The 26,635-nt window shown below is 42.3% G+C and overlaps 1 protein-coding gene across 1 annotated transcript in view; it reads left to right on the top strand.

Moving 5' to 3' along the window:
- Nucleotides 1-26,635, top strand: part of LOC311232409 (uncharacterized protein) — a 71,983-nt gene that overhangs the window by 15,354 nt on the left and 29,994 nt on the right. Inside the window, exons 8-14 of the mRNA XM_084319190.1 lie at nucleotides 1,281-1,453; nucleotides 2,344-2,447; nucleotides 9,870-10,339; nucleotides 10,863-10,923; nucleotides 11,624-11,735; nucleotides 17,483-17,537; nucleotides 17,620-17,973. Of these exons, the coding sequence (XP_084175316.1) occupies nucleotides 1,281-1,453; nucleotides 2,344-2,447; nucleotides 9,870-10,339; nucleotides 10,863-10,923; nucleotides 11,624-11,735; nucleotides 17,483-17,537; nucleotides 17,620-17,973 (1,329 nt within the window). The remainder of the gene's footprint in view (nucleotides 1-1,280; nucleotides 1,454-2,343; nucleotides 2,448-9,869; nucleotides 10,340-10,862; nucleotides 10,924-11,623; nucleotides 11,736-17,482; nucleotides 17,538-17,619; nucleotides 17,974-26,635) is intronic.

Below are 26,635 nucleotides of genomic sequence, written 5' to 3'. Positions count from 1 at the left end.
TACTTATGCACGCTATAGAAGCGGGCTGAAAAATCTATTATCTTATTTCCTGATCAGCTACACACACTCACAGCCACACACACACACATGGGACACGTTGATATATGTGCCCCCCGCTAGGGCTGTCCCCGACTAAGGATTTGGATGGTCGACTATGATTAGCCAAAATTTGCTGTTCGTCGACGATTGGTCGACCCAAAAAAAAATAAGTATACCGTAATTCCTTAAATATAAGACGGGTCTTCTATTTACCTCAGCTGCAAAGAGCACCAGGCCTTTTTTAGAGAGAGGCTTATATAAGAGGCAGGCCTTTATTTCAAAAAATGACACTCATGGACATAATCCCTTAATTTTCAGACTTTTCTTGCATTATTATTATTATAATTTTTTTTTTTTTTTTTAATACGTACATCGTCTGTCTACATTTATTTAGACTAGCATTGGTATTTAAATATTGAGTGCAGTTGAGTAATTGTGGGATTAACGTAATTCACACACTGAAGTTGGAACTGTCTATACTAGGTTGTGGGGTCCGGGGACGGTTTAGCGTGTGGTACCTTCTCGACTTCCTCAGTTGAATCGAGTTGTTTACACGCAATAGCTTTAGCCAGCCTCGTCTGCCAATGCCATATAGATAGCGAACGTTAACGTTGCATTCAATCTAAAAAAATTAAATAAATAAAGTTTCAAGCCTGTCTCACGTAGTTTGCCGAGTTATGGTCAATAGCGCTGTGCGGGCACACATATAGGTGAAAACAGCTCTGATCCAGCTCCCAATACTGGTAAATAGATTCCTTACCTCAGATCAGATGTTCTCCAAAAAGATGATTCCAATTCCTGATCGCCATTCCAAATATCGATTTTATTGATCCAATGCTGTGTGGTCGAAAGACATATTCCACACTGTTCTGATGGTGGGCGATGACTACAATAGGCTCGGATTACATGCCTGAGAAGTAAAATGTGGAATCCGGACTTTCTTTTCCCCATGCGTTTTCATTCAATCCAATCTAAAGGGTGCATTACCATCCGGGAGACGATAGCCGGCGGTATTTTCCCAATTCGAGCTGAGAGAGAGTCCCAGTGGTAACGTGAGGCTAGATTGATGAAATATGAATGAAAAAAAAAAAAAGAAAAAAACTGCATATCTCGTTTCTGGCACTCAACGGTTGGCATGAAATAACAATTATGCTGTGGCTGGCACTCAAAGTGTTAACGCACTTTCGTTTTTTTTTGGTAGTGTGGTTTTAATTGTGTATTTTTGTGTTTTTTTTGCGTAGGGAGGCGTATGCTCTGGGAAAGAAGGAGCGTCCTCCGTTCGTACCTCGAGACCAGTCGTCTTCGGAAGACGAGTCGGACCCAATCCCAGACGAGCTGCTCTGTCTGATCTGCAACGACCTGATGACTGACGCCGTGGTCATACCCTGCTGTGGAAACAGCTATTGTGACGAGTGTGAGTATGCACACACACACAGAGAATGAGAATGGGTTTCATTTTATGGTTTATTGTCCACTATACTATGAGTTGCGTCAAAAGTTATTTGACAGGTGTAAAAACCTTGAGTTAATGTGGTTTAGTGATGCAGATGGATTCAAATGGATTTTTTTTATCACGGTATTTGCACTTGCTGAATATTTAGAGAAAGCTTGGGATAAACGCACGGAAATAACTATGGGTGTAACGATGCGACCTCACAACGATTAATTTTGATTACGATTATTCAGGCAACGATTCAATGCATCATGAAATCTCTTCATTTGACCACGATTCGATTTGATGAATTTTCTATAAATGTTCTATGTTAATTCCCCAAAAAATGTTGAATACACAAATGTGGCTGGGGGAACTGATTCACTCAGCATGAATGGACTATAGGTCAATAAAAACAATACACACAAAAAAAAAATATATATATATATATTTTTATTTTGATTAATTTAGATTATAATCGATTCTAACATTTTCAAATCGATGCAGTTGAATCGTCACATTAGAATCGCTCCATTTCGATTAATCGATGCATCGTTACACCCCTAGAAATAACATGTGTGATGTATTTTGGTCTCTGATGGTGTGGGAAACTTTGGGAAGTGATTATGTTCAATTGTTGTTTTTGGTGTCTTATAATCCCGTAAGCCTAAGGGATGGGTTGTCGGACATGACACGGAAATAAAATTTCATTCATTCATTCATTAATGAATTAATTCTCACATGTTTACTACACTCTGGACGCTCTCCTGGCCCCTAATGTGTGGGGACGGTGTCTTCGTCCTCTCTGGGAAAAGCCTCCCCCAACTGGTTTATGGTCCGACTTGACCATATTTGATGGTGTTTGTCTGCAGGTATCAGGACCAGCCTGTTGGATTCAGAGGAACACACCTGCTTTACCTGTAATCAGTCTGATGTCTCGCCTGATAACCTCATTGCCAACAAGTTCCTTCGCCAGGTACCATCTCCCCCAACACCACACACGTTTGTCCAATTTTCCTTTTCATTTCCCTGATAAACGGAGGCATAAATGCCAAAAGACGATGTATGCATGTACTATATATTTAACATCTTAACAGGCACCCAGAAAAGTGGCTATTTTCTTTTATACTTATTGCATACTTATTTTGCAAAGCTTAGCTTTATACTTATAGCACATGCATGAGCCTGGTCTCTTTTGAAAGATAACATTCTGAAGTTACTAACGCAGAAAAGATAAATCACTTTTAGTGCTAATGTAATAAGAGTAACAGAGGTCTGAACTTGAGTTGAACTTGAACTTGTGTACTCGCATTTTGCTGTAGTGGTTGCAATATAAAAATAAAATGTGTATTAAAAAAAAAAAAAAAAAGGGTATAACCTGGAAAACACAGCGGATCCATAGCCTGTAGTCTTAGGGCGCGTTCACACCTACCCTGTTTGGTCCACTTTAAGTGGACCATGGTCCCTTTAGATCGATAGTCCGTTTGGTTTGTACAGGTATGAACGCAAACCGAACTATAATGAGGACCAAACAACCGAACCATGGTCCTCTTGAAAAGTTGGGACTCGGTTCGTTTCAAAGTGGACCATGGTTCGTTTGCTGTTGGTGTGAACGCAAAACGAACTTTATATAGTATCTAATCTAGAGCAAATGAGTGACAGGTGCCTAGTGGCGGCGGTCGCGCGACCCAACTTGACAGCGCCAAGTGACAGCTTGCGCACGACCCAACTCAAATGAATGACAGGCGCGCGGACAGTCTCTCTCGTCCTCTCTCTCTCTCTCTTCCTCTCTGTCTCTCTAGACTGGCGCCGCGCGCGGACAGTCTCTCTCGTCCTCTCTCTCTATATCTCTACTCTAGTCGACTTGCGCCACGCTCGTAATGACAGTATCTCTCTGCTTTATCACAAGAGACGCTGTCGGCAACTGTTATGTTTGTGAGTGCTAGTCCAATAGATGAACGACTTGGCGACAGCATGTCCTTTGTTTACAAATTAGATCCGCACCAAACAGGGTAGTGTGAACGCAGACCAAAAGCAAACAATGTATCATTTTCACATCCACGGAAAGTCCGGACTATCCATGGACTTTCAAATGTGAACACACCCTTATGTAGTACAGGGCAACATTTTATAAAAATCCGCTCAGAAATGGGTCTTTGAAAGAGATCCGGGTAAACCGTGCGACAAAAAAAAGCTCTCCCAAATCCATTTCCATTCTGAAGTGTGATTCATTTCTGGTTTTCGCTCGTCAACTTTCATCTCAATCCCTTATTCTCACCCCCCACCCCCACGTGGGGTGTCGTTGGAAAGGTACACTCATTGGCTACAACGCTGACCAATCATTTTCGCCATCAGCGGATGATTGGCAGTTCTGGAGCGTCGGGAGTCCGGGGTGGTCATCTGACGCACGTAAAAAGACGCTCGCCTGACATATCGTCATGTAACTCGAGAACCAAGGCACGGATTTGGTCGAGCAAGGTGGCGTTCGAACGGCAACAAATATATCTTTCGAACAGTAATTTATATGTTCGGCGAAAAATGCAGCCGCATTGACAAAAAAAATTCTATCAAGTTTTCCACCCGGCAGCTGTGTGTATTTGCCATGTCTCACCCCTTCATTTTTAAATATTTTTTTTTAACCTTTTATTTAACACTTTAAGTGCCGAAAACGTGTTTAGGCGTCTTTCCTAGCCATGCTAAAGTTGCCGAGGACGCCCTAACTCGTCTTTAATATCAATATTTCAAAAATCTGTGATCGGAATCATATTTCCCCTCTGCAGCCTTCACACACAGTTCTGAGCTCCTCTCAATCCTCTAGCGGTTCAAGAGCGCCATCTGGTGGCCGATCGGCAGAAGCGCCAAACAGGAAGTCATGTGGATGAAGTGGTGATCACCCATATTACTTCCGGGCACTCGCTATAGTTCCCGGGACTCGAGCTCAACACAATACATAGCGATCCGTTGCCAATAACTCGATAAACAACATGATTTGGACGTATATACTATTATACAACCTGGAAATGGACCGGGTATTTCAACATCCCATAATGGAAAACTGTCTACCCCACGCTGATCGCCCAACGGCCCGCGGAGACTGGGGTGAGTTTTAGCGTGTAGTATTACCGTGTTCGACACTAACTGCTATGATGAACATTTGACCCACATTAGATGAATGGTATAACGTTGCCCACGGAATTATAAACGATCCCCCGCCCATCCGGTCATCATCAGATGATACGTAGAAACTTCTAGAAGCACGTCCATTTGAAATTTTTCATCTGGCACCGATCGCTACCAAACTGTATTTGATCATCAATATAATTCATTTGGGGCTATAAATCACGTTCTGGAGAAAGCTGCAGAAAGAGATGAAAACATACTTATACTTTAGATCATATTTTAGTATGAATATGTGAATGAAAAAGTTTAACCTTCATACACCCTGAACAATACATATAGGACATTGAATGGGCCCTAATAATGGCAATCTAGCAATAGAATTTAAAAAGTTATAGCCCTGCAAAGAAGGGGAACTTCTCCATAGACAAATAGAGCTGGCAACGGATGGTATATCATGAATTTAACCTTAGGCAATCAAAGTGTTAACCAGGAAGTCCCATTGAGATGCAAGATCTCTTTTGCAAGGGAGACCTGGCCAAGGTGACGGCAATAACATTTGCAATATATCAGATAGAAATCAAATGTGCGGTACATCACACAAGAACATAATAAAAGTGCATGTATACAATACATCACATGTAAACACAAAACGGAATAGTCTACATAATAGTAAAAGTGTACGACAGTAAAATACAGGGTAATACAGTAATCACCCCTTCATCAACGGAGGCCGACACACAGTATTCCAATACACATCTCGCTACATCCTGCACATGTATAATCGCAGGAGGGGGCCGGGGTTCTGGTCTGTGTGTAACCTGGACTCTCAATGGATAGGTTTGTTGTCAGAAGCGGTGCCGGTTAGTCGCAATGAAATGGGCTCTGCACATAACCAGCTGCTATACCACACTGAAGTGAGGTGGCTATCTCTAGGCAGAGTATTAAATCGCCTTTTTATAACTCCTTTTTTAAAGAGCCGCTGATTTTTCTTGCAGACAAAAACAACCCATTGGCAGAGAAATGTACTGATAATGAGCTGGATTACGAAACTCCGTTAGTGACACTCCAGGTTAATCAGCGGAGATTTTGGGGTAATCCGTCTTTCGTGTGACGAGCTACTGAAATTCAAGTTCACTGGACAGGCCCTCGCAAAGTTCTGGATATCAGTCCGGAACAAGTACCCAGTGTTGTGTAATGCTGCGCTGAGAAAGCTTGTCTCCTTCTCATCAACACAGATTTTCAGAGTAGAAGCGGATCTCCGCCAAAGCGCACGTGAGCGCATTTTCTTTTCATGTTCTGGCCACATATTTTGGCTAATATGTTTTATAAATGTGTATACAGAAACAATTCCGTTGGTTTTGTTGATAATATGAATTAATTTCATTGATAACATAGTGCTGTAATTTCATTTTCTAATAAATATACATGATCAAGTTCAACAACGTGTGCTTTTATTTTGATATTCCTTATTTCCACGTTGAAATTACGCGATACATTAAGTGCGGGGTCACCAAAAAAATTCTAAATAAAATGGGTTTGTGGTATAAAAAAGTTGAGAACCCCTGCGCTAGACGCTCGCAAAGTGCCGTGAGTTTGTGCGTTCTGCCCACAGGCACGTCGGCCTGAATGCGGTACCCCCACCCGTTAACACATTCCCTGCCACGCAATTTGAGCATCTTATACCATTCTCTGCCAGCACTGTAAGCCTATGGAGATGTTCACCTTCTTTGCAGGGCTATAACTTTTTAAATTGTATTGCTAAATTGACATTACTATGGAGCATTCAACATCGATTATCTATCGTTCAGGATGTAGGAACGTTTTACTTTTTCATTCATACATTCATACGAAAATACCGTCTAGAATATAAATATGTTTTTATCGTTTTCTGCAGTAATTCCTAGAACGTGAGATATAGGCATAAACGCATATATAGATTATCAAATGCCGTTTGTTGCCGATCCACGCTATATAAAAAATTTCAACTGTACATGATCCTAAACGTTGACTGATTATGTGCGGATGAACGGAGGGGGGGGGGGGGGTCGTTTATAATTCCGTGATCGTCGTTAAATGCTTTATGTAGTATGGGTGATATATTGATCAGAGCAGTTTGCATGGATCATAATAAACAAACGGGCTGAAAGTAGAGATGTTCCGATACCATTTTTCCCTTTCCGATCCGATTCCGATACCTAAGCTTTGGGTATCGGCCGATACCGATATTTATCCGATACCAGTGCATAAAAAAAAAATTAAAAAAAAATTATATAAATTATATATATATATATTTTTTAAGATACTGTTATACTGTTTTTTAGTAATAACTAGAACGTATGGTATTTATTCAACAACAGGTGATTGTATAGATTTGTATTAGTATCATTAATCAATGAGTATGGGCTGCAGCACTGCAGATATACCCTACTCCAATGATCCACACGGACATTAAACGGTGTTGCACTCGCTACTCAGTGGCTCTGCAGATATACCCTATTCAGTCTGTAAGCTAGTGGCAGATAGAACGTTCATGTTGTGATTTTTGATGCAAAATAAATATTAAACATTCTCTTTTGAAACTCCGCCTCAGACTCTTATCCTTTGGCACTTGCTGTACTTTGCTTGCAGGTCTGCAGCCATTATTGCTGGATTATGTGAATAGCACCAACTTTAGACACGGTAACGTTATCAAGCTAAGCTAACTGACCTAGCTCGCCTTCCCGCATTGACATTAAGATAACGTTAGTAATAGTCAGCTAACGCTAGTCCGTAGCTACTTAACTTAAATACAATTCACCGTGGGTGCATTATTGTTGATAGACGGTCACGGACAGTGTTGGGTCCTGGAGAAAGGACAGGCGATCATCTCATTTGATGTAACATTAAAAGCGGATGTTGTTCCAACTAGCTATCTTTCCAGCTAATGCTATCATAACACCAGCCAAACACATCCCGATTCCCGTCCGAGCTCCCCGTCACACCGCACTGTCGGGGACAATGGAATTTAAGAAAGTGTATCTGCTGTTAAAATGACACAGCATCACACTTTAAAACATGTTCATTTTATAATCCTCACTCTCCGCAGGACTCGGCAGGAGATAAATTACATCATGGGATCGGAGGCTAGAATTTACGTGTACTCGCCGATACCGATACCAGCATTTTAGGCAGTATCAGCGGCATTTCCGATACCGGTATCGGTATCGGAACAACTCTAGCTGAAAGTAACGTCAGCGTGCTCTTACCGTTCGACGATGAGACTGGAGGAAAAAGATCCCACTTATTTGACGGCGATCGCCTAAATCCATTTCCGGTTTGTATACCGTACTTTTCGCACTATAAGCCGCACCTGACTATAAGCCGCAGCAGCTAAATTGAATGATGTGTACATATATAAGCCGCACTGGACTATAAACCGCAGGTGTTTTAATGTTTAATTACCATATGTAATTAGCATTGGGACACAATACTGTCGGACAAATAACAAGAATTAACTCATTTACAAGTTGTATTAAGTTTAGCAAATAAGGGAACAGATAAATAACATTTCAATGCAGTCAAAAAAGCAATATTTAGATTTTTACATTTTCGGGTTTGGTCACGTCGAGTCACATATAAGCCGCACCGTTATATAAGCCGCAGGGTCGAAAAATGGGGGAAAAAGCCGCGGCTTATAGTCCGAAAAGTACGGTAATCATAATACACGGCCAAATCGTATCGATTATTGTGTTATGGCAGTGATCGCTACACACGGACGTGTGTATACAGTCCCGCAACAATATGCGAGTGGCCGGACGCATTTCGGAGACGCACCGAGATCCACTCGTCCATTTCCGGTTTGGCAACTCGCCGATCATCCACCAGGGGGCAGTATTGAAGCGTTGCAGAGTTGTGCCGGCTCACACTGCATCAGACCAGGCTCCGTGAGGGAAATATGAATAACATGGCGAAAAAATGAAATATGATCTCAAGCCGTGGATTGGCAGAATTAGCATGAACTTGAAACACACTGTACGACGTTTTTGGCGCAGGATGTGTTTTTTTATAACTCTTTATTTTGGTTCATTTTTCACATCTTTTCCAACGTCACCGTTTTTTTTTTTTTTTTACATTTTTATGTACCGGTACATTTTCCTTTTCTTTTCCAAAGTCACTTTTTCACATATACAATTTTTCTTTACAGTATGAATTCCGCTTTTTCATAGACAATTTACAATTTTGTTTCAGTAGTTACGAAAGTTTGCATAAACATTTTAAACATTTTCCTTTTATTTTCCAAAATCACCTCTTCACATTTTACAACAACCTTTTCTTTTCTTTACAGTATGATGTTCCATTTTTGCATAGCCAATCTACTAATTTTTCTAGAATAAGACAACCACCACCACAAGACAAACAAGACTCACAGGACAGGGCATTGGTATATGAGGGATAGCCGTTTTCGTTCTTGTTTGGTCTGGTCCGTTTATGGTCCTGACATTCATTTCCCAGTTATTGCATATGTTAGCTGCCTCCCATACTCTACCTTCTTCCCAACATTTAACATATAACATTTAACACGTTATTGAATTCGACCTCCAAGCGAGGGGGGAAACACCTGCTCCTCTTGGCATAAACCCCGTTGGTGTGCGAGGGAGAGCCCCTCATTAGGGGGGGGGCCCTGCGCTAAGGGTGTGTGACGAGGCGTCTATCCGAAACCCCTCCATCCCTTGGTCCAACGTTGGCTGCTAAAGAAAACCTACGCTAATAAAATGACCTTACCCCTCCCGGGCACTTAGTAAACATTGCCATGACCACAGAAACAAGAGGAGTCCTATGGTTTCTTTCTCATTGTTTTTTTAAGGATGTGTGTACTCGCTGAGCCTCTCTCTCGCTCTCAGTGCAGCGGCCCCTCTGTCTGCCTGGTGCTCCTTGGTTGTATATTCGTGTTCCACGCTCTTCTCGTGACTTGTCGGCACGTTGTCATCTTGCCACATTTTATTTAAGCTAGCGACCACGTTAGCTTCGATGTCGAACTCCTCTGTGGTCTCGTTTTTCGAGTTTTTTTAAGTTTTTTTTCCCCTTTTTCGGTCCTTCCCTTTCCTTCTTCCACTCATCTACCTTTTGATTTAGATATTTGTGTTCATTGAATTCTTGAAGTGGAAGAATTATCTTCCACCCGGGAGAGCGGTCTTCTATGCATCTGTGCCCTCTAACGTCATACCGGAAGTCCGTGTTAAGAGGTTTTTAATGTAGAATGAAAAGACTTAATTGTTTCTTCTCATTTTCTTTCTCCCAGGCTGTGAACAACTTTAAAAACGAGACTGGTTACACCACACATGGACGCAAGCTACAGCAACAGCCGGCCCCGCCCCCTCCTCGCCCTCAGCCAGTCAGAACTCTGCCCTCTCGACAGCAGGACCCACTGATGGCCAATGTCTCTCGTCCTCCCACCGCAAGCACCCCTCCTCCCGCAGCTGCCATTCAAACACAGGCCCCGCCCACTCAGTCCACTGCTGCTCCACCGGCCATCGAAGGAGCGGAGGTTCCTCCGGCCCTAGCCCCGCCTGCGGCCCTAGCCCCGCCTCCGGCCCTAGCCCCGCCCCCTGCTCTTTCCCCTGTTCCTGCCCATTCTCCTTCTCCTGCTCCTGCTCTGGCTCTCATGCCTGCTCCTGCACCTGCCCTTCCACCTCCTGCCCCTGTGCCTGTCCCTGAGCGCCGCCACTCCCCAATGCGCTCCAGCTATCTGAGCGAACCGAGGCCACCAGGGTGAGTTTCCACCAAGTCATTATAACAGAAATAATAATACATCAGATTTATATAGCGCTTTTCCTAATGCTCAACGACACTGTACAAGGCAAACAATACAATACAGTTTTAGTAGAGAAAATAAAACAAATTATATAAAAAGGTGAGAGAGGAAGGAGTTCATGGGTTGAAAGCAAGGGTAAAAAGGTGGGGTTTGAGGGCTTTTTTTTTTTTTTTTTTAAATGATGAGAGGGTGTCTGCATGACGGATATGGTTGGGAAGGGTGTTCCAGAGGGTGGGGGCAGCTGCAGCGAAGGCCCTGTCGCCGGAGCTTAGTCCTGATGGGTTGGAGGAGGTTAGCAACAAACGCTAGCTCTCACACACTTGACAGTTGACAGACAATAAGGAAGATTGCTTTTGCTCATAAGTTATATCTTTTCCACTGCGCATCTGTATATGACCTATTCCGGCTTTGTCATCATCGCAAATTACCCAGTAGTCTGTGGGAAATACTGCAGCGTAGACATCTTGTTTGTATTCGCAGTGAGGTGGACCCTGAGCCTAATAGGATGTCGGATTCCATGTCGGCTGACGTTGGATCGCAGGTAAAGCCACAATCTCCTTCACAAGTTTGGTTCACCGACATCTCCTCAAGGCACCAAAGTCATTCCATGTATCTTCTTAAATTCCACCGCCAGCACGCCTGGTTCAGCCAATCGATACCCCATTAAGTTGAACCAGGCGTGCTAGTGGAGGAATTGGAACAAATCATGTACCGTAATTTTCACACTATAAGCCGCACCTGAATATAAGCCGCAGCAGCTAAATTGAATGATGTGTACATATATAAGCCGCACTGGACTAGTATAAGCCGCAGGTGTTTTAATGTTTAATTACCATATGTAATTAGCATTGGGACACAATACTGTTGGACAAATAACAAGAATTAACTCATTTACAAGTTGTATTAAGTTTAGCAAATAAGGGAACAGATAAATAACATTTCAATGCAGTCAAAAAAGCAATATTTCGATTTTTACATTTTCGGGGTTGGTCACGTCAAGTCGCATATAAGCCGCACCGTTGTATAAGCCGCAGGGTCGAAAAATGGGGGGGAAAGGCGCGGCTTATAGTCCAAAAATTATGGTACATAGAATGGAACTGTACGTGAAATGGCTGGGGTGTCTTGAGATATTTGGGAACCAAACCTGTGTTCTTCCAAGTCCTCTTGCAAGATATCAATAACTTTTTTGGAAAACACATGTTCCTGTTGTAATAACCTCAACAAACCTAAATATTCCTCAGGGCTACCACATGCGTCTGATTGGTCATCCACTGCCCCCAAGGCTCCCTCACCTTCCTCATCTTCCTCATCTTCCTCACCTTCCTCACCTTCCTCACCCACCTCACCCCACAGGTAAGAGGAGGTCATTCTGCTCTGTTGATGAAATTCCTGACGTACAACAATGTAAACCTTTCTGGTTCTCTGCAAATGAACACCAGCAGTAGAACTCTCAGTTGCGTCCCCTCCCTAATTCCCATTTCCCCCCGTGGAAGGCACACAAGTGTTGCTGGTTGACACGTCCCGGTTTATCCGCTCTCATCTTCTAAATGAAAATGGCAGCTCGTTTGTCAACTTTCTCTTGAACCTAAATTAAATAATTAATTTAACTTAATTTCTGACAAGTGGTATATTAACTATAGTTTCTATAAACTAGTTTAACAGCTTGATCTGAACTTGGTTCAATGGTACAGTGTATGATAGGGGTGTAACGGTACGTGTATTTACGGTACGGCCGTCACGGTGCGGTACATCCAGCCATACGATGAATACGTCTCAGATGAGAAGCGGACAGAATAACAACAGCGCGCACTGACATCTGCACTCGGCTCTCCCCTCCTCCTCTCCTGTTTACTACAGCCTATTTGTCCCTAAAACAAAACCATGATGAATTAATTAAATGTTTAACACAGCAGGGCCATTACAATTTTGCAGTTTTCTTTAGTTTTCTTGTTCGCCCAATAATGTTAACCAAAAGACACGCGCGAACACACGTCAACCTTTTCCGGCGGACCGCGGAGTCTCACAGCTGATCGGAGAAAAAATAAAAGCACAACATACCACCAGATCATCTGAGCTCCTCTCCAGTTGCTGCTATTAAATCCAAAATATTGATAATCCTCTGCCATTGTTGTGTAACATGTCATCTGTTCTCTAGTCTTCTTCAGTGTCGGCTTCACGTGAAGTTAAATTCTCTCTATAAGTGAAACTAAGCTGTTGTTAAAGGTGCAGTAGGCAAATAATTTACTCTGTGGATGCCTGAACACAGAATTACACCAGTATCACTGACTACTACGGCAAGCCTATAGAATATTATTATATTTAATAATAATAATTATAATAATTATTATAAATATATAATAATAATTATAAATATTTTTTTCCTGTTGTACCGAAATCGTACCGAACCGTGACCTCAATACCGAGGTACGTACCGAACCGTGGCTTCTGTGTACCGTTACACCCCTAGTGTATGATAATAACGAGAGAAGAGCACACAAAAACAAACAAATGACAAGTATAAAAGTAACTTAAACAAAACAATACATTGTCTGGTTTTATAGATATAGATGATTAGATCATGAATGACATTTGTAATTAGAACCTTTGTCTAGATAGTGAGGCTCTCACCAGGTGCTGTGAGTGGTCGAGATGGGGCTTCATAGAGGAAAGGAGAACACCAGGGATCAAGGGGATGTAAAACGCAAAGGGTTAACCCTTTCACGGCAACAATACAGAAGGTTAACACTTTCACTGCCATACAACAAAGGGTTAACCCTTTCACAACCACACTACATAAGGTTAACCCTTTCACTACCCCACACCGTCTGTAGTGTAATGAAAGGTTAACCTTCTGTAGTGTGGTAGTGAAAGGGTTAAACTGTTCCGAAAGGTAAAATCTGCCAGTAAATGGAAGATTGCTCCACTTCTACAAGGTCCATTTGCATGTTCTTGTTATCTAGGGACATCTTTGGATTCCCAGTGTCAGAAATATTGTGTCCGTTACTAGTCTTGAGTAAATTGTGATGAAACAAAGGAGAATATAAATTATGATTTGTCTTTGCATCTTTGACTGTGAATAACGCCATGCTAAAAATGACCAGACATGAAAAACTGCCACTGAGCTCGTTCAGCACCTTCTTGAGATCATGTGTACAAAAAATGTAAGTAAATGAATAAAGGGAAGATGATTAAACAGAAGGTTTTGTAGATTCAGTACTGAATTCTGCCATCCGGACACAATTTGAAATATTATTATAGAATACCAGGCTTATAAATTACCTTATTATAGCCAACTGGCACATCTATGGATCGGGCCAAATCTCCTCTTTCAAATGGCAGAGTTCAATTTGGATTTAGTATCTCTAGGCATGCACTGAAGAACCGCGAATGAAATCTGCTGTATGTACAGTTCCATCCTTATTATGGATATGGCTCTGCCATTTTGGATCGGATTGCAACAGGTATTGTTGCTAAATGTTCACAGAAGGTAGACACACTAACTGCGCTCCAATCTATGCCAATAACGTAACATTTTGTGATGGAGAATCCTGAGAAATAAGAGGAATAAAAGAAATTCATACAGAAGTCATTTGCTTGCAGGAAGCTGGAATCGGCTGGGAAAGGTAGTTTTTCTAAATGTCAACCCTCATTGAGAGCTCTGGAGGCCCTCTCCTCATGACTACATTCGGCGAGGTGCCGCTAATTCAAAATGGTGGATATTCGCTAAATTATAAACGCATTCAATAAACTAAAATCTCACTAACACTTTACCCTATTGGTAAACAAACGTATTGTTGAAAATATACACTGACTGCTGTTTTGACAGGATTATGGTCTTTACTCTTGGATACATTATGTCATACAGTTTAGAGAGATTGATTTATGACGTGATGTCATTTTGGGACCGGTACCGGACCTGTCGGGCTTAACTGGTTAACCTTCTGTAGTGTGGTTGTGAAAGGGTTAACCCTTTGTTGTGTGGCAGTGAAAGGGTTAACCTTCTGTATTGTCGCGGTGAAAGGGTTAACCCTTTGGTAGTGTGGTAGTGAAAGGGTTAACATAAGTTGGAACCAAAGCCTACTTTTGTTTGGCAGCCATTTTACATCCTGGCATTTTAGGCATCCCACCCTCGACTTGAGGGAAGACAACGATGAGGAGAAACCATTTTTTTTTTTACCTTGAACCAAATGCAGCTCTGGTGTTCTTGGTTGTTTGTAGTGGTTAATTCAGATTCAGACAACTTTATTGGTCCCGCGTGGGGCAATTCATATTTGCAGCTTACAAGCAACAAAGACAAACAAACAACAAAACATCTCAACGACAGCACGGCAAATAAAAAGAGAAACACTCCATGTGATACAATCCAGCAATAAAAGTAAAAGTAAAAACAGACAACCAAGTGCAAAAGGTTACTTAAAATGACTACTGTCTGTGTTTAAAAGTCTGATAGCTGAGGGGACAAAAGATTTGGCGTAGCGGTTGGTCCTACTTGGTGGGACGTCATAACGGCGGCCAGAAGGCAACAGTGAAAACCGCTGAGACAGAGCATGGAGGGGTTGATTTGTGACGCTCGTCCCCTTCTTGACCACCTGGTCCGTCCAGAGAGAACATAGGTCTCTGTTTTACTCCAATTATTTTGGAGCACACTTTCACAATATACTGTAGGCTGTTCCTATCTTTGATGGACAGGCCACTGAACCAGCAGATAAAAGAAAAAGTTAGGAGGCTTTCAATAAAATAACTATAAAAAGTGCTCAGGATCTTTGCACTAACATTAAAAGAGTTCAGCTTTCTCAGTAGGTAGATCCTCTGCTGCAGGGCTGTACGTTAACTTTTTTTGCACATAGCACTGGTGCTACAGAGGTTGATAGTTTTGTAGCACAGGCCAAAATCTTGTAGCACAAGTATAAAACTTGTTATATTTGTAACAGTCACAAATGTGCCTATTGTATTTGTGTTATTTAGTTGCAGTGCCATGTTTGGCTGTCATTTAGTATATCGCCATGTGTTATTATTACTATGATACTCATATGCTATTTTCAATTAATATCATAAACAACATAAGGAATATTAGCATAATTTTGAGTGGACTGAAGGAATGAGTCAGCGTTAATAGTTTTAAATGCAAATAATTTATTGAAACATAGAAGTGGGGTCGGTTGGGACACACACACACACACACACACACACAATGGGGGACCCTGATGTAAACAAGACAAACGTCTTTCTCAGGTCTGCATCCCCTTAACAATTGTGTGTATTGAGCCATACTGTACTGTACCCATTCTGCAATCTGTTAAATAAAGTTCTCATTCATTCATTCACACACACTGTTTCAACTCACCACCCCCGCATCATATTGTCTAGTCTGTCTTCAAACTTCCACTCCTCTCGAAACTTGTTTATTTGAATATCAACATTATCTGTCCATCCTCAGTTTACTATAATATACTCCTGTCCTGACTAGTGACTTCATCATCTTTCCAAACGCACGCACGCACACACACACAGGGAAGGGGAGAGAGTGCCCCCCCATTTCCCTTTCCACACTGTCTGCTGGCTCTGCCTGTGATCAGGATTAGCTTGTTAGCTTGCTAACGTTGTAGTGATTGTAATGGTACATAAACGTTAATTTCGGGCGATGTGCGCATAAAGGAATGGCGACGGTGCAAAGCATGTAGATGCATTTGACCCGTTGCGAGAAGAAAAAAACACCACGGACTTATTTCGGGACGTGTAGGCGCACTGCTGTGTTAACGCAGCAACCGACCAACGCGCTGCTCTGCTTGCAGAAGGCGCACGGATAGGGCGGATATGACTCGTCGAGTTGTCACAAGAGTTTTTTCAAAATAAGATTATCATATGCACCTGAACGTTGCTAGCTTTCGGAGCCTAGCTGGAGCTGCGCGTGGGCAGAAATGAGACCCGCTACAGGATTTTCAAAATAAGAGTATCTATATGAACCGAATCCCTATCGCACCAGTGCTACTGAAGTAAATCCATCCATCGCACAGACCGCTGTTGCTGTAGCACGTGCGAGATATATGTCGCACTGTACAGGCCTGCTCTGCTGACCTTTTTTAACAATAGACTCATTCAGTGCCAGGGATTAGCCTGGTCCTGTTCTAGCTATGCCACGCTTTAAAGATAGCAGTGCCTCACCTTGTTTGTAGAGCTATATCTATATTCTATATTATAGCTATGGAGACGATACTATAGTCATTTGACAGTGACTTTCTTCCGTCGAACAACATTTTTTCATGCATACGTTCGTGCGTTATCCCGTGGTGAATATAAGTATAGTTTAGGAGTGATCCGGGATAATTAAATACATTTATTAAAATAAATAAATTTAGCGCCCGGAGGGATTTAAACGTAACACACGGTCTGGAACAGCGTTTACTGCACTCTTGATACTGCCACCTAGCCGGATCTGGCTGTTACTGCACCCTCGGGGTCCCAGTATGCCTTTTAACACATTGACGGCCACGGGTATTAGACGGACCCACTCTATAAGGCCAGCATATCATAATAAGGTTTCATTGCGCGTGAGGCTGTTTGTAGAGCTAAATCTATACTTTATATTATTGCTATCTGTCCATTCTCATTGTCAATTGACACTATAAACCGTCCCTTCAAAATGGCTTAAAGAAATAATTTTTTCATCAATACGTTCCCATTTTATAGCGTCTTGAATATAAGCGTTATATGGGATTGGTCTGGTATATTTCCTGCAAAACGAGATACAGGGCTAATAGCTAATGTTAAATCGAATGGTGTTTCGGCCCTACAGAAGCTAGAGCTAAAAATCAAAATGCATATTGTCGGTATCATGGTCCACCATGAATGCATGAAAGGGGGGGGCGGGCAACTTTGTTTCTGATTATTGATTACCAATAACGGCGTTAGCCTCAATAGCCACATTTGCTAATCAGCTGGTTGAGTATGATAACGAGGCCCGATTGTAATTCATGATAATGAATTGTTATTTTTCCTCCCACTCCTAATTAATTGGACTTGCTGAAGTGATGGTACCATTTTTTATTGTTTAGACATCAAATGCTTCAAGGTATTTAACTGCTTTCCATTGGCTCTTCCAGGTCCCCAGCCCCGCCCCCATCACCCCCACAGAGGAGGACCCAGGCACTGGGAAAGGTACGACTCCACTCTGTTCGCCCATTGGAGTGCTTGTCAGAATATCTTTCACCGTCTAACTTATTTCTCCCTCCCTCGACAGACCCTCCCTCGACAGACCCTACAGACCTCGTGGAGACCACCCTCTCCCTCCTCGCCTGCAGACGGCTATGCCCCCTCTCCCTGCGCCGCCCGTCTACACGCCGCCACCCTCAATCTTTATCCCGCCCCCGCAGTCCTACCCCCCTCCCTACCCCTCTGGCCCCGGCATGGCCCCTCCACCCGTGGTCGGCTATCTGCCCCAGCCCCTCTTTATCCCGGGACCCCCCGGAGTCAACCCACCTTGGATTCCCCCCGGCGTTCAACCTCCTCCCCTCCGCCCTCCCCCGCCCTCCCTCTCTCAGCCACCCCTCTCCAAGGAGGAGTTCTACAGACAGCGCCGCCACCATCAGGACGAGTGAGTTACACGTTTATTTGTATTGTCTATCGTCTCCACTGACTGACGGCCTTGTCGTGGATAGTCTTTCTGGGGTCCAGCATATAAAACCTATGGAATTAAATTATTACACCATGTGCATGTCTTCAGTACAGTTATAGTAGATGTTACTTTACTTTAATGTTATCGACCTATCTCAAATCCGCCCTCTTTTTCCCCCCTCCAATCACAACTGTTGCACATAATTTTTTCATCATGTACGTTGGATATATAGACTTGTAGTTGATGTTATTTACTTGGGGTTCCGTGATGGGTAGGTTTGGGTACCGCATTTCGGTACCTAAAACCCACCCAGTTAGAAAATAATCCGAATTCCAATGACACCCAATTGTCATTTCATTATAGACACAGACCAGCGCGAACCCCATGTAACAACCCATCATCTACACTCATTGCACACACATCCACATGCACACACTCACTTTTAAACAAACACTCACCTTAACACTCACTTTAGACACTATATTATATTTATCTATTATTAAAGAGATTTGCACTACATTCATACCTAATTTGCAATTGCTCCTTACCTCAAAGTTTTGTACCTCATTTTCTGCATTGTACTTCACTGTTTACTCATTTTTACTCACTGTACGTAGACTGTACCTAGGTTGTACTTTAGATTGTATATTGTACTGTATATTGTATATATGTATATTGTATATTCCTCTTTACTTTTTTAACTTTTTACTTACTTACTTTTTTTACTGTATGAAGCACACTCTCAGGGGCTCATACTGAACCAAGCATTTCACCGTAAAGTATGTATTTTATTGTGATAATTAATAAACAAACTTGAAACTTTAAACCTTCAATGACATGCAATTGTCATTTCATAAGACAGACCAGCGAGAGCAACGGGTCCAATGTCTCTAACATGCTAGGCATCCTAAGCTAGCCGCTAAGCTAACTAACGTTAGCCGCTAACTAAACTAAACCCTTGAAACCCTAACCCTCACAGTGGAGTGACTCCACGACACCAGTTCCATTACTGAGGAAAGGGGGGGCGGGGGGGGGGGGGGGGGTTATATAGGGCTCAGCAGGGCTCTACAGTGTGAGCTTTTCCACTCGCATTTGCCCCTAAAAATGTATTTGTGCGAACCGGAAAAATCATTTAGGCGCACAGTGTGCAAGTAATGGTTTTGCGTAGTGGGCGTGTCAAAGCGCAATTGTCATTTCATAATATACACAGAGCAGCGCAGACCTTCAATCTTAGAAGCTATGACATCTAGCTATTCAGCCCTGCGTTTGACAGCTCTGTGACAACTTATCTCATGAGGCATGCTGTATTTATGTGTAAGAAAATCCTTGTTGCGGTAAAAACCTCTCGTCACGCTGTTTCTATGTGTAAGGAAAACGCAGCGAGCGAAGCCTCCAATGGTCTAAAATGCGTTGCATCCTCGTTGCAGTAAAAACCTCTCTCTCGTCATGCTGTTTCTATGTGTAGGGAAAACTCTGAGCAAAGCGTCAAATGGTCTAATATGCGTTGCATCCTCAATGCGGTAAAAATCTCTCTCTGCCTCTCTCCCTCTCTCCCCATGCTGTTTCTATGTGTAAGGAAAACTTTGAGCTTTGCATCCCCTCTCTCCTGATTCCTGATCCTATTTCATTCAAATGGAAGATATTTATTGTAGGGCTGACCTTCGAATTTTCTTTTGGCATTCGAAGCTTCGGGGCCGAGATTCTATTTTAATTCGAAGCTTCGAGAAAGAAAAAAAAATATATATATTATAAATTTTTTATTTAAATTTTTTTATGTTGTGGTACTTGTACTGCACTTTGTTCAACTTTGTTGTTTTTAAATGTGCTCTATAAATAAAGTGGATTGAATTAATTAATTAAATTAAGTCGTGAGCTGCGCTGCCTGGGCGGCTGCTCTCCATTACATAGCCAACAACATTACTTTACATAATTATGTTGCAACCTTAGTCTATAAAGCAAACAAGTATATAAATATTTATATGTAGTTAATAGGGCTGTACCGAATGTCGTTTTTTAACATTCGAAGCTTCGATTGAAGTATTCGAACGAAGCTTTGAATGTCTATAAAAGAAATTAAAAAAATTAAAAAGAATATGAAGTAAAAAAAATAGCCATTTACACGCAACACGTTGTCATTTTCCGGCTGATTTATGAATAGTTTTCAAATAAACGCTAGATTATCGATAGTATATGTGTACTTATGCACGCTAGAGAAAAATCTATTATCTATGACCTGGTCAGCGCTAACGTCATATACACACATACACACACAGGGGACACGTTGTGGAATATGTGAAAAAAACATTTGATTACCCCAAGACTGGTCAAATAGATTCCTTACCTCACATCGGATGTTCTGCAAAAAGATTATTCCAATTCCTGATCGCCATTCCAAATATCGATTGTGTTTATTGATCCAACGATCCAACCTCGAAACACATATTCCACGCTGCTCTGAGGGTCCACAATGAATGCAATCGTCTCAGGTTACATGCCTGAGAAGTAAAATCTGGATTCCGGGTTTTTTCCCCCCATGCATTTCTATTGAGTCCAATCCAATGGGTGCATTACCATCCGGGAGACTATAGGGGGCGGTATTTGCCCTGTTCGAGCTCATAGACTGTCCCAATGATAACGTGAGGCTGGATTGATGAAAAATGAATGGATATCGCTAATAAAAGCAATAACGATTAAATAAAGAGATTTCTCGTCGTTGGCACTCAACGCATGGCGGCGAACAACGAGATTTCTCGTTGTTGGCACTCAAAGTGTTGAGACATGTTTTTATATCGGTCGGGCAAGGTGGTGTAGTGGTTAACACTGTCGCCTCACAGCAAGAAGTTCCAGGGTTCGATTCCCGCTTGGGGACCAGGTTTCCGCGTTGCCAGGTGCCCAGGTGGGGGATCTCCCAGGCCTTTCTGTGTGGAGTTTGCATGGTCTCCCCGTGCTCGCAAGGGTTTCCCCCCCGATAAGATAAACCCAATGGAAAAACATGCACACAACAGATCGCTGACGCTGTCGCGTCCTTGACGAAGACGGGCAGGAGCACTTGGATTGGTCCCCGGGCGCGGTACCTCATCGACGCCCTGTCTGCTCCCGGCTGCCCTTGGGGGGAAGGACGACAGGATGGGTTAAGCGCAGAGCTCAATCGCATCGGCGACTGAGAAAAAAGACAATGCATGTGTGTGTGTGTGTATTCCAGTGTGTGTGCCGCTCCCATTGCATGTCCCAGTTTGTTGCATGCCGAATAAAGACCTAAAGAGGTCCTGCATTATATTTATTATTATATAAAAAATACTATAGAGAATTGTCAGTGCTGTAAAGTTTAAACCTTTTTAAATCTTAGACAAACGAAACGCGTTGCTTTCATGAAATATTGTAAGCTGTCATTTGAGGCTTTATAAAAGCAGCACAATGAACACAAATCTGTCTGCAGAGTCCGACCTCATCTTAACTGGTTCGGGGCCAACCACGTATATATACGTGTTAAACTCGTTTTTGCTTTTATTCCATTTTAATATCCCGGATATTGTCACAGAGCTGTATTTTGGCTGGTAAAAGCCATTTTGGGACTCCGAAAGTGCAGTACTGGCCAGATCCTGGTATTGGCGCTGTCTCGAGAATGCAGTTTCCCCGCTCCGGGTGGACTTTTCTGTTAGCCTAAAGCTATGGCTTCACCAGATCGCCTGAATACTTTTTGCGATGCCGAATTCAGTATGCAGTAAAGGAATATAGCATCAGCCAATTGACATATCGATCTACCAGATGGCGATCAAATAACTGGGAAATTCTTTTTGGAATCCAACCGGCCACAGGTAAGAGCGATTTTACGTCAATTTCAGCCTGATCGGGCCTTGTTCTCATAGCCATCCACCCGGTCAGCGTATGTTGTTGCAATAACGAATGCCGTTATTAGTAATCAATAAACGCCCCCCCCCCCCCCCTTTCATGCATTCATGGTGGAACATGATACTGATCATATGCATTTAGATTTTTAAATAGCTTGTGTAGGGCCGAAACGCCACCGATTTAACGTTATTAGCTTAGCGCCCTATAACTAGCATTGCAGGAATGATCCCAGACCATTCCGATATAACGTTCATATTCACGACGCTATAAAACAGGAACGTATTGGGGTGCTCCAGTAGCACACCATGTACCGCGCTGGGTCGCGGAGTACCGTGCTGCGTCACGGATCGGTTGACTCAGAGTTCGATTCCCGGACCCGCCGTCATTTGCCAAATGTCTTCCCCTGCTCTCTCTCCCGTTTCACCCTGCATCTGTCGGTCATGCTTGACCAGGAAAAGCGATAAACGCAAAAAAAAGGGAACGTATTGATGATAAAATTATTTCTTTATGGCATATTGAAGCGAAGGTTTATACTGTCAATTGACAATGACAATGGACACATAGCAATAATATAAAATATAGATTTATCTCTACAAACAACCTCACGCACAGTGAAAAGTTGTAATGAAAAGCTGGCCTCCTAGAGTGGGGCCCGTCTAATCCCAATGGCCCCTAATGTGTTAAATAACAAACTGCATTGCTTGTTGTAGTTAACAAAAAGAGGCAGAGTTGATTTTGCAGTGGATTTTTTTTTATCTTTTTTTAATCGAATTTTATTTTCATTTGAATCCCATGCCCATAGAACGAAGCTTCGAAGTATTTAAGACGGCCCTAATTTATGGACATTAGCTATAGTATATAGCTCAGCAGCTGTAACAGCATAATTAGATTATTTACGCTTCAACAGTGTCAAAATATTATTTTAAATAATGAATTAAAGAATTGTATAAAGAACTTTCCATGTCTGTCATCTAATAATATATTCCATTACCTTTCCTATCTGTATCGAAGTCAAAATGTTGGTATTGTGACAACACTAACATAAAAAAGCAGCTGGACAACCTATATCCTTGTCTAGTAGGCATGGACCAATGTGTGATTTTGGTGGTGCTATTGCACAGATGTCTGTCCCTTAATATGCACACACACGCACAGTATAATATGCATGTAATAAATAGTTTAATAAACTCTGTTACTTGAAACATTTTCACTGCGCTCCTAAATTTCTTTGTGTGCTCCTAATTTTTTTCATTTAGGAGCACATGGGCTCCTTGGGGAAAAAGGTCAGCGTAGAGCCCCGCTGAGCCCGTTCAGATGCTCGGACCTTCGTTTGTTACGTTTGCATTCAAATCTTAATTAATCGGTTCGAACCGTGTTTTAAATTTTTATTTCTTACACACAAAAAAATATATCCATGGGATATCACAATATTACAATATTATCCAAATGTGCGCTGGATAAAATCTATACGTTCACACTAATAAAAATAATGGCATTTGTGTGACATCACGTCCGGATTCACATCAAGCAGGAAATGACTAACGTTATAGTTTTCGTCATCTTCGCAAATTGACATTGACGTCACACAGCCAGACACGTTACGTGTAAGGAATTATTGGATTTGGTGTTGGGTGTATGGACTCTACTTGGGGCGGGAATCACCAGTTTCATCACGATATGATATAGATTCTTTGGACAACGATACGATATTTGCCGATATCTGCCACGATACGATACAATGCAGGTGCCTGCAATTCATATGAGATGATATCATAAGCCCATTTAACACAATCGGTAACATTTAGATCAACTCAAAAGGTAACTACCGTAATTCCTCTAATAGTAACCCCGGCTTGTATTTGTTTCAACTGTAGCGGGTACCAGGCTTGTATTAGGAGGAGGCCTGTATAAGAGGGAGGCCTATATTTCAAATTTTCAAACGGATCATAATGAATAAATCAACGTTTTGTGTCAGTTTGAACCCAGTAAAATGTACTGGGTTCATTTATTGAAACCAAGTACTGTATGAAATAGTAAACAGTGCAATTACAGGTGGTCACTGGTCATTTCAACGTTTTCAAAGTGAAATCAAGTAACTAGCTCAGTATGCAGCTCAGTATATTAGTAACCCGGCTTGTATTAGGAGGCCGGCTTATAATTGCTTAGCTCAAGAGCGCACCCGGCCATTAATAGAGACCCGGCTTGTATTTGAGACCCGGTTACTATTAGAGGAATTACGGTAATATAATTTGGGAAATTTTTTTTTTAGCTCTTCCAGACATTTAGATGAAAAACGATTTATTGTTTTTAATACAAATAGACCTCCTGTTCACTATAAAGTGCCACGTTTTGATATATTGAGCTTTAAACTTTAAGTAAAATTTGTTGGAACACGCAAACCTAAAACCACTTCCTCTCCCAAACCGTTCCTGCAATTGTTTTATGTTGCATGATGATCATGCATACATTTATCATCTGTCCACCCTCAGTACATTTACTATCAATATAATATACTCGTCTGACTTCATCATATCTTTTCAAACGCACACACACAGAAGGGAGAATGCCCCCTCCTTCCCAGTCCCCACTCTGTTGTTCTCTGTCGCTCTGAACAGGGTTTTAGCTTGTTGTTAGCTTATGCTAACGCAACGTTAATTCCGGTCTTAACACAATGGGGACGAACAACTGAGATCTCCGTGTTTCGATTCCACCCGTTGTGCACAGAAGCACGGATAAATCTGTGGCAAGTTGTTATTGCTTTTATTCCATATTAATAACCTATTAAAGGTCGCCGAGCGGCACTGCAGATTTACCCTACTCTATGAATTCGAGAAGGTGCAATACTGGCCAGATCCTCTTAGGGGCGCTATCGCGATAATGCAGTGTGCCCTGTGGCTGAACGGCTCAGTCTTTTTTTTTTTACTTTCAATGGAGATTTCAGTTAGCAGGATTCTAGATGTGCAGCATGTAGCTTGGATTACGTTTTGCATCGCAGATTTCACCATGCAATAAGGGGATTTATCATCAGCCAATGGACATATCGATCTACCAGATGGCGATCGATAACGGGGAAATGCTTGTGGGGATCCCACCGGACCACGGTAAGATCTTTTTCACGTAAAGTACATCCCGATCGGGCCTTGTTTTGATAGCCATCCAGGCGTTCGGCCTATGAGGCTAATGAGGCTAACGCGGTTATTGGTAATCAATAATCAGAAACGACATCCCCCCCCTTTCATGCATACATGCGTGAGGATCGTGCCGATCATATGCAGTTTGAGTTTTAACTGGAGCGTATCTATAACCGAAATGCCATTGGATTTAACGTTATTAGCTATTAGCCCATTATCTCGGCTTCCAGGAAATATACTAGACCAAATCCGGTATAATGCTTATATTCACAGCGCTATAAAATGAGAACGTATTGATGATTTTTTTTTCCCTTTAAGCCATTTTGAAGGGACGGTTTATGGTCTCAATTCACAATGAGAATGGACAGATAGCAATACTATAAAGTAGGGATGCTCGATATTGGCTTTTTTACCGATACCGATATTCCGATATTGTCCAACTCTTAATTTCCGATACCGATATCAACCGATATATGCAGGGTTTCCCCCCCAAAAAAACGGAATAATTTCAGGTAACTAATCATTTCACTGGATGCAATATTGTTATTGTTTTTTTTAGTTTTTTTTACCGATACCGATATTTTCCGATATCACATTTTACTGCCGATATCGGCCGATAATATCGGTCGGCCGATAATATCGGACATCCCTACTATAAAGTATAGATTTAGCTCTACAAACAGCCCCACGTCTGTTTACATTCCACGGTCCTCTTGAGATTAATTAGACTCATCCCAGTGGCCGCGAAAGTGTTAAACACGACGTGGTCATAAAGGAATGGCGAGGATTGCAAAGCATGTTATATGCATTTGACCCGTTGCGGAATAAAACAGCAGGGATTTGTTTTGGGTCGCGAAATAAGCACACTAGCCTTGCTATGTTGCAATGTCCGCGTTCCAGACGCTACTGCTGCTACTACTGAGACGAGTACTGGTGTGTGCTGTGGAGCGGATATGAGTCACGACACCACGGATTTTCAAAATAAGAGTATCGATATGAACTGGGCATTGCTAGCTGCCGGAGCCATAGTTATTATAGCTGGAGCTGCGCTTAGGCGGAAATGAGACCCGCGACAGGATTTTCAAAATAAGAGTATCGATATGAACCGAATGCCTATCGCACCAGTGCTACTGAAGTAAATCCATTCATCGCACAGACCGCTGTTGCTGTAGCACGTGCAATATATATCTCGCACGGTACAGCCCTGGTCTGAGGGCAGTAGCCCCCGACCCCCTCCCTGGGGAAGCACTTAAGTTAAGTAGTACCATCCATTTGTTCACGTTGGGACCCAGCCACCAGCCCCGAAAATTAACACCCGAGTGCTAGACTTAGGCCATGTCCACACTAAAACGATTTTGGTCATTTTAGGCAAAGTATTTGATCGTTTGTATCGTTCTGCCACACAGAACTGCATTCTGGCAGCCTGAAGATGGTACTTTTTGATACCAGGTCCCAGAGTGCGCAATTCTGAAGACGCCCCCGTTGCGCCACCATCTTTACAAGCGATACGCGCCTTCTCCTGAACCGATGACGCGTTGGCCCACCTCTCCCTTACCCCGCATGCGCAAACTCTCAGCCAACATCACAATAACAATGGCGTCGTACAGAGTAGTTGCGTTCGTGGTGCAGAAGCTATTGAGCCTGATCGGGCTTTTGCGGAA

Source organism: Notolepis coatsorum (assembly GCF_963971535.1).
Source record: "Notolepis coatsorum genome assembly, chromosome: 7".
In the NCBI taxonomy this organism is placed as follows: Eukaryota; Metazoa; Chordata; class Actinopteri; order Aulopiformes; family Paralepididae; genus Notolepis; species Notolepis coatsorum.
The sequence above is the reverse complement of the archived record's forward strand: the minus strand, read 5'-3'. Positions and strand labels throughout refer to the sequence as shown.